General features: G+C 39.2%; 1 protein-coding gene and 1 pseudogene across 1 annotated transcript; both read right to left on the reverse strand.

The window, feature by feature from the left end:
• Nucleotides 1-2,825: 2,825 nt before the first annotated feature.
• On the reverse strand, nt 2,826-3,368 carry LOC134384865 (large ribosomal subunit protein eL21-like). The gene has a single exon (XM_063106656.1). It carries the CDS (start codon nt 3,341-3,343, stop codon nt 2,861-2,863), a length of 483 nt encoding a protein of 160 aa, XP_062962726.1. The 5' UTR covers nt 3,344-3,368; the 3' UTR covers nt 2,826-2,860.
• Nucleotides 3,369-4,787: 1,419 nt separating this feature from the next.
• LOC134385224 (small ribosomal subunit protein uS14-like) lies at nt 4,788-4,959 on the reverse strand (annotated as a pseudogene).
• Between the last annotated feature and the right edge of the window lie 4,179 nt (nt 4,960-9,138).

Raw genomic sequence — 9,138 nt, forward strand, 5'->3', positions numbered from 1 at the left:
GCTAACCCTATATGTGCTTTAACTGTCAGTGATTTGAAAAGTCCAGTGGAGGGCTTCCTGGTTTGGAACCTGATTCCAAGAGAAGGAAGGGAAGGCCTTGGTCAGGAAAGGGAGTGGAGGCTTATTCAGGCTTCTGCTCTTATGCCCAGTGTGTTTCCTTTTGTCAGAGTCTGAGCTTGCGAAGTCTGAAGCTGACACCTTTGTTTGACAGGTCCTGGAAAAGCAGTGACTCCCGACCCTCTAATAAACTGTTTGGGAAGAAGGGAGTGTGGGAGGAACAGAAATCCCCAGGTGAGTTAGCGTGGGGGTTGGATGGTGCTGGGACCTCAGCCTGTGACCTGGATCCTGGTTAGTGATGCCCAGTCTGCCTGGTTTCTGTTCAAGTGGAAAACTTGGCATCTGCCTAGGTTATGCTCTTCCTCCAGTCAGTGGATATGCCCTGCTACCACTGCCATGGTGCAGACCCTTACTCCCTGGACCGCTGGCTGCTTCTAACTCCATGCTCCTGTTTCATTCTTTCTTCCTTCCATTTTACCCTCCACCACCTGCAACGTGATCTTATTAAAACGCAGATCTGGTGGAATCACTCCTCTAGTTAAAACCCTTCGCCCACTTCTCCCAGCCAGTAGATTAACTGTGACTGCTGTGACAGAGTGTTCAGCGATTTCATAATTTGGCTTCCCCTGCATCTCTAGCCTCCTCTCTCTCCCCTTGCCCGCATGCAGCATGTAGTCAGCTGTTCCTGACTACATGCGATTTCCCAGACGTGCCATATCTCTGTGCTTTTGCTTGTCGATCCTGAAAAACTTCCTAATACCTCACTGAAGGCACAGACTCCTGGTGTGCTGATGCCTCTCTGTCCCCCCAGACCGTGAGCTCTTGCTTTGATGGCAGGGACATGCTTGGCCTCACTCATCACTGGACCACTCTGTAACATTGATAAGTATTTGCTGAATGACTGAGTACAGTATAACCGTTCAGTGTTCACAGGAGAGGAATGTTTGTAGTGGGGTGTGTGTGTGTGTGTGTGTGTGTGTGAATGTTTTAACATTGAAAAAAATGTGTCACTTATTATGTGTTCTAAGTCCTCTGAATCCTCTAACATTGCACCTGCCTTTTAATGTTCTTTTTCTTCTTAGGATGTAAGAAAAAAGAGACAGAGGTGTATGTTGGCAATCTTCCACTGGATATCTCTGAGGTATTCTTCACTCTCTGTGAACAGCTGCTTCTTAGTTATTTGGTCTTCCGCGTATGATTTATTAACCTGCTAGCAACTTCATTTTACCAGTTTTTAGACATCTGAGAGCTGTGAAGGTGCAGGCAGTCACTAGTTGGTGACTGAGATGACTAGCTCATAACAGTTTGCCTTGGACTTTCCCAGTTTTAGCAATAAAATGCTAAAACTGCATCCTGGACCATTAGTCCCCCTACTTATCTCATGTAAACCTGGATGGTCACTTTGGATTGAGGCCTGTAGTTGGGCACCTTTTTTTTTAGAAAGGGGCCTTGTTAGGGCTTAACTGCTGATCCCTTGGTAAAAGGGAGCAGTCTGTCTCAGCCAAAAAAACAACCCCCACTTGAATTTGAAATGAACCAGTTTGGTCAGTGGGCTGCATCAGTGGAATGTGAAAAGTAGATTGTAAGCAATCGTATTTTTGACCCTAGGAACCCTACTGTCTATTTGGAGAGTCCAGACCAACAAATCTGAAATAATTATAGAACAGTATAAATACTTAAATTTTGTAGTAAGTGCATTTGAAGTACAGATGTAAGGAAAATGAAAGTACATTCTATCAAATTGAAGAGTCCCTTGAATTTTTTTTTGAGCACCTGCTACATACAAAATATTGTGCCTGAGGTTCAGCATGCTTAAAGATGAATAACCTAGTCCTTGCACTCAGGGAGCTCAGTCTTGGAAGAAGGATGAGAGAAACTAACCTTTGTGGAACCCTGCTGCATGACAAACATTTTCTAAAAATTTCTTTGTCTTCATATCCGCTTGCCAACTGGTTACACTCAATCTTCTCTGCTCAAGTTGTACCTAATTATTTTTTTTATACTTCTTACTATATCTTATCAGGCGTGCTCCAGGAAATAGGCTAAATGCTTCTCTAGTGTGGTTTTATTAAATTATTATTATAACTCTGGGTGGCAGGTGGCATCCCCATCCTGGAGACGAGGCAGCCAAGGCTCTCTGACGTCAAATTCCCTGGCCGAGTACACAGACCTAGTGAGTGGTCAGCCAAGAGTTGAATCCAGGTCCAGTTGTGTTCCCAGGACTCATGTTCTTTGCCTTATACCAAACCACATAACCAAAAAGACTCACCATAATAAAAGATGGACCTACAAAGAGAGAAGAAGAATAGTATTGGAGCACAGAGAATGAAAATAATTTGTTTTGACCCAATAAATGAAATCTTAATCAAAGGAGTGGGTTGGGGGATTCTTGGCACCTGATAGACTATCAAGGATGCTACCCCTTCTTGACTGGTACAACCTGCTACTTGACAGTGAAGTGGGCAGAGAGGAGCCTCTGTGTGCACAGTGCTTTCTTTCAACTCTCAAACTCAGACTAGCTCATACAAGAGGAAAGAAGTAGGATTTTAAAAAGAAATTTCTGATTATAGCATTAATGCCCTGTCAAGAGTGGTGAAACATCAGAGACTTTACCCTATTTGCAAACTAACAAATTGGCCTGCAACAGTTTCCTGGTATCTTGGATCAGAGTTGGATGATTTGTTACTCACAGTAATAACAGTAGCCAGCATTTTTAAAAACTTTTCATTGTATTAACGTTCCTTTTTTTTTTTTTTAATAGTACGGTGGTCTTGACCTTTTATTTTATATATTTTTACATCCATTATGCCATGAATTCATAGGGAATAGGTTCCAACAGCTCAGGCTCCTTGCCATTGGTTCTCACAAAGTGTGCTTCTCTGGGTGGAGCAGGCTGGCGCTTCAGTTGAACCCAGGTTCCCTTCTCTTTTGCTTCCTTCTTTTTCTGATCATTTTCCTTCACGTGTTTGAGGAAACTGTCTCGGCTTTTAGAGTGCTTAATATGCTCAATACGCACATTAATTCTCTTGGCAAGGATCTTGCCCTTAACCTGTTTGTTTACAACAATGCCAACAGCATGCTGGGTAACATTGTAGACTCTTCCAGTTTTACCATGGTAACATTTGTGGGGCATTCCTTTTTGAACAGTTCCCATTCCCTTGATGTCTACAATATCACCTTTCTTGTAGATTTGCATGTATGTGGCCAAAGGAACAACTCCATGTTTTCTAAAAGGCCTAGAAAACATATATCGGGTGCCTCTCCTCTTTCCCTTTGTGTTCGTCATTTTGGCGAATTACTGGAAGATGGCGGTTCCCCCCCCCTTTTTTTTTTTTGAGATACAATTCTCATACCGTAAAATTCACCATTTAAAAATGTACAATTAAGTGGATTTCAGAATATTCACGAGGCTGTGCGACCATCACCACTAATTCCAGAACATTTTCATAATCCTCCAATAAATCCCATACTCATTAGCATCCCTCTCCCTTCCCTTTTTCTCCCAGCCCCTGGCAACTACTGATCTACTTTCTGTCTCTAAGGATTTGCCTGTTCTGGACATTTCATATAAACGGAATCATACAACATGTGGAATTTTGTGTTTTCTTTCACTTAGCTTGATGTTTTCAGGGTTTATCCATGTTGTAGTGTGTCTTAGTACTTCAGTCCTTTTTATGGCTAAGTAATATTTCATTGTATGGATATACCACATTTTGTTTATCCATTTATCATCTGATAGCCATTTAGGTGGTTTCCACTTTTTGGCTATGTATGAATAATGCTACTTTGAACATCAGTGTACAAGTTTTTGTCTAAACATATGTTCCAGTTCTCTTGGATATATACCTAGGTGCAGAACTGCTGAGTCACATGTAAACTCCTTGTTTAACTTTTTGAGGACCTGCAAAACTGTTTTCCAAGATTGCTGCACCATTTTACATTCACATCAACAATGTATGAGGATTCCAATTTCCCTAATTCCTCTCCAAAACCTGTTACTGCCTCTCTCTCTTTTTTTTTTTTTAAAGATGACCGGTAAGGGGATCTTAACCCTTGACTTGGTGTTGTGAGCACCATGCTCAGCCAGTGAGCGAACCGGCCATCCGTATATGGGATCCGAACCCGGGGCCTTGGTGTTCTCAGCACCACACTCTCCTGAGTGAGCCATGGGCCGGCCCCTGCCTCTCTTTTTGACTGTAGCCATTTAATGGATGTAAAGTGGTATCTCATTGAGGTTTTGATTTGCATTTTCTTAATAACAAACGAGCATCTTTTCATGTACTTATTGGCCTTTTCTATATCTTCTTTGGAGAATTGTTTAAATCCTTTGCCCATTTTTTAATTGTTTTATTTTTCTATTATTGAGTTATAAGAGTTCTTTATAATTCTGAATACAAGTCCCTTATTATATATGATTTGCAAATATTTTGTCCCATTTAGTTGTCTTCTAACTTTCTTTATAGGGTCCTCTGGCACAGAAAAGTTTTTAATTTTGATGAAGTTCATTTTTCTGTTTTTTCTTTGGTTGCTTGTGCTTTAGGTGTCATCTCTAAGAATTCATTGTCTAATTGATCATTGCTATGATTTACACCTTTGATTTCTTCTAAGAGTTTCATAGTTATAGCTTATATTTAGGTACGTTATCTTTTTTTTTTTTTTAATTATGTGCAAAGAGCTAGCATGGTTTCTTTCACTGGGTGGATGCCTTGGATCTATTTAAGGAAGATCACTTAGTCCATCTTAATGAAGCCTATATCTTTCATGGACTGATGGAAGCACTGGCAGCACATTTTAGGGCCGTATTTCTGGATCAGACTGTGCCAGTTTGAGCAGATGCAGCATGAGTGAGAACCTGGCTGAATTTTCTGGATGGCTGCAATAGAGCTGCTGGTGACTCATCTTCCTTTTAGGGTGCAACTAGGCAAAAGGCTATGATCCCTTTTTTTTTTTTTTTTAGCGGCTGGCTGGCACAGAGATTGAACCCTGCATGTGATCCCTTTCAGATTAACTCTTGTGTATGGTGTAAGGTAGGGTCCAACTTCATTCTTTTGCATGTGGATAGCCAATTGTCCCAGCATCATTTGTTGAAAAGACTATTCTTTCCCCATTAAATTAACTTGGCACTCTTGTCAAAAATCAATGGACCTTAAATATAACAGTTTATTTTGGATTCTCATTTTATTCCATTGATCTGTTTTTCCTTAGGCCAGTACTACATTTGCTTACTGTAGCTTTGTAGTATATTTCAAAATTGGTCACCCATTTACTTTTGAACTGACTAGTTTGCTTTCTGTCCTTACCAGTTTTCTGCATCTGTTCTTGCTGAATATATGAGTAGCCTAATTGATGTCAAATGCCTTCTGTTTCCACAGTTATGATAGATTTAAAACTGTCTCACAAGAAAATATCTGGAAATAGAGGCTAAAATATGAGGGGGTCTTCAAAAAGTTCATAGAAAGATTTGTCTTGTCTTTTAATTCTATTTTTCCACAAACTTTTTGAAGTACTCTTGTACTTTTATTTTATTTATTTATTCTTTTTCTGAAGTACTCTTGTACTTTTAAATGCATACCTGAGACTTAAGAAAGTAAGGAAAACTAAGAGAGCCAAAATAGGCAGGTAAGGGCTAGCCCGTGGCTCACTTGGGAGAGTGTGGTGCTGATAACACCAAGGCCATGGGTTCGGATCCCTATATAGGGATGGCCGGTTAGCTCACTTGGGAGAGTGTGGTGCTGACAACACCAAGTCAAGGATTAAGATCCCCTTACCAGTCATCTTAAAAAAAAACAAGCAAACAAAAATGCAAACAAGAGGAACCAGAAATATAGGAGCTAGAAATCTAATAAAAGTAGTGTAAGACATATATACAGAAAATTATGAAACTTTATTGAAAGAAATTAAGGAAGGCCTACATAAACAGAAATAGCATGTTAATGGATAAGAAGACGCAGTTTTATGATCCTTAAAATGATCTATAGATTCAATGCCATTTTGATAAAAAACACCAAAAGGTTTTCCAAAGAACTTGATAAGCTGATTCTAAAATTTACATGGAATAGGAAGTCCCATGAACTATGCCTTTCTGAAGAAGGAGGAGGAGGCATGGAGAGGAGCAAACATTCCACTGTAGTATGATGACCTTGGTGTGGGTGCAGTGCTAGATAGAACAGAGAACCTAGAAGTAGACCCACACACACTCGAACATGCGGTGAATGTGTATGATAAACAGGGGGCATTGCAGGTCGGTTTCGAAAGAAAGGACTATTCAATGAACTGATATTTGATTATATAGGGAAAATGAAATTGGACCTTTATCTCATAACACACACAAAATAGATTCCAGGTGGACTAAGGACTTAAAAATGTACAGCTAATGTAATACTTAGTTACACAACTGAACTGTGATAGCTTTCCCTTTGAGATCAGGAGAAAGATATGGATGCTGGCTACTGCTGTTTCTGTCAACATTGTAAAGGTGGTTTTGGTCAGTGCAGTAAAGCAAGGAAAAAGAAAGACATAAAAATTGGAAAGAAAAAGGTCTCATTAATTGCAGATAATATGATTGTGATAGTAGAAAATCATGACTTCAGTTATCATCTGTACTCCCAGCCTATACCTTTCCCCTGAACTCTAAACTTGTATATTCAATTGCCTGTTTGTTATTTCTGCTTGGCCGGTATGGGGATCCGAATTCTTGACCTTGGTGTTACAAGGCCATGCTCTAATCAGCTGAGCTAACCAGCCAGCTGGGCGTCTCAAACTTAGTGTGTCCAAACCAAGCTCCCAATGTTCCCCACAGCCTGCTCCTCCCACAGTCTTCCCCACTTCTGTAAATGGCAACACCGTTTTTTTTCAGGCCAAAACTTGAGAAATAGTCTTGTCTCATACCTCACGTTTTTCTCATACTTCACATTCAGTCAGCAAGTCATTTTGGCTCTACCTTAAAAATATATCTAGAATCAAAAAATTTTTTGTATAAGAAGGGAGGAGGAGAGTGGAATCTGTTTTTAAATTTGCAAAAATAAACAGTGGAAGGATAACAAGGGATATAGATGGTTTCCTGTAGGGGAAGGGAAGGAAGAAACGGTAGAAGGAAGATGGGGCATGACCTCTGAACTTACCTCATGTCATTGCTTTGGCTAGGAACATTTAAATTTTTTATAATTTAAAAAATAAAAATTATGTATTAAAGACACTAAAATTGAAAACAAATTCAGTTATGTAGCCAAATTTGATGTCAGAGAAAGGAATTACTCAAACTGACCTGAGACTATAGTATTTTGACTGTATATAAAATCTTAATAGTTTTGTTGTCAGTAATAATACTGATACTGTTACTTGATCTTGTTATATATTTAATATAGGATAAAACAAGTAGTTTAATGGTAGTAATCAAGAGTTTTCAGCGTAAGAGAAGAGATTAAAAATAAAACCGAAGAAGTTGAAACTCTTATAGATGAAATCCATAGGATAACATGATTTCCTTTTTAAAGATATGTGTCTTCTAGTTCTATCTGTGGGAAGACCTTGGAGCTCCAACAACCCAGTAGCAATGAACACTTCTATCTCCTAGCTTGAGTTCTTCCCCACTAGAGGGAACCAGGCCTTCTTAGAGGACTGGCTGATTCCAGGTCTGGAGCTGTTATGCCAGAAAGCTATGAAAGGCTATAGAGGTTCAGTTGAAAGGACAGAGGAGGTTCTGTTTGGAGGTGGAGTTCTTGTTTCTTGGAGTTAGGTGCTGGAATGTGTGCACAGGAAGTGATACGGTGTTTTGAGACTTGTTTCAGAGGGGCCTAGAGGCAGGCAGAGGATGTGATGAAGTGGAAATGGCCATGAGTTGAGAGTGATTGGGGCCAAGTGATGGGTGCATAGGGATCTGTGATATTATTTTCTGTATTTTTATTTATGTTGGGAAGTTTCTAAATAAAAAGACACGAGGGCAGTGAAGAGGAGGTCCTGTGGGCGTAAGATGGGACAATTTGGGCATCAAAAATACTGACAACATTTGATTAAAACTCATCAATGATTAAAAACAATAATTTATAATGATACCTAAAGGAAGGAGAAATATGTAAACCTCACTGGACACAATTGAAGATGGAAAGACAATATCTCATTAATATAAAACTTGATTATTAAAGGCAAAGGATAAGTATCCTGTTTTTCCAACATGTTATTCAAGGCAAATAACCCTAGTGAATGAGGGAAAGTTTTTTACAGAAGAACGCTAGCTCATAGATGCAGAAGTGATAGAATTAGAAAATCACCATTTCGCATACCTTAATAAATATCTGTTTTAGGCAGTGATTATTTGAGCACAGTGAATTCATTAGGTAAGATACTGATGGGCGGTTTTAAAATGGAAGGGTCAGGCTGTCACCATCTGTACTTGCTGATTAATTTTAGCATCACTAAAAGAGAAATGGCCAGATATGAGTCCCCTAAAGTGATGCAATATAAAGATGACCACACCGTCTTTCTTTCTTTATTTTTTGGTGGCTGGCTAGTACAAGGATTGAATCCTGGACCTTGGTGTTATTAGTACCATGCTCTTAACTTACGGAGCTAACCAGCCAGCCCCCATCTTTAAAGTACTTTAGCCAAAACAAGCAAACAAAAAATAGAAAAACACTTATATCTAATCCAGCTCTATGGCTAATTTTTAGTTTACAGGAAATGTAAAGAAGAGAAGATTAAGTTATTGCTGCCATAAAGAAGCAGTACTGTTGTCTACAGGACAGCTGACCTGATTTCCATAACAAGTCAGAGTCATGGAAAAATTAACATAGAGGATCTGGTGGAGATTAAAGAGATTTAGAAGAGGCTTACGAGAAATGATAACCAAATACAATAAATAAACCTTCTTTTGATTCTGATTTGGACAAAACAACCATGAAAAAATATTACTGAGACGGTGGGTGAAATATGCCTGTCAATTGGTAATAAGAAATTATTGTTGGTTTTCTTAGTTTGATAATGGTGTTGTGTCTTTATAAGAAAACACTGTTTTTTGAGGAGTACATTATGGTATTTGAGGGTGAAATGACACGATTCGTGGGATTTGCTTTAAGACATCCTAGT

This window comes from Cynocephalus volans, chromosome 8 (genome assembly GCF_027409185.1).
Source record: "Cynocephalus volans isolate mCynVol1 chromosome 8, mCynVol1.pri, whole genome shotgun sequence".
Lineage (NCBI taxonomy): Eukaryota > Metazoa > Chordata > Mammalia > Dermoptera > Cynocephalidae > Cynocephalus > Cynocephalus volans.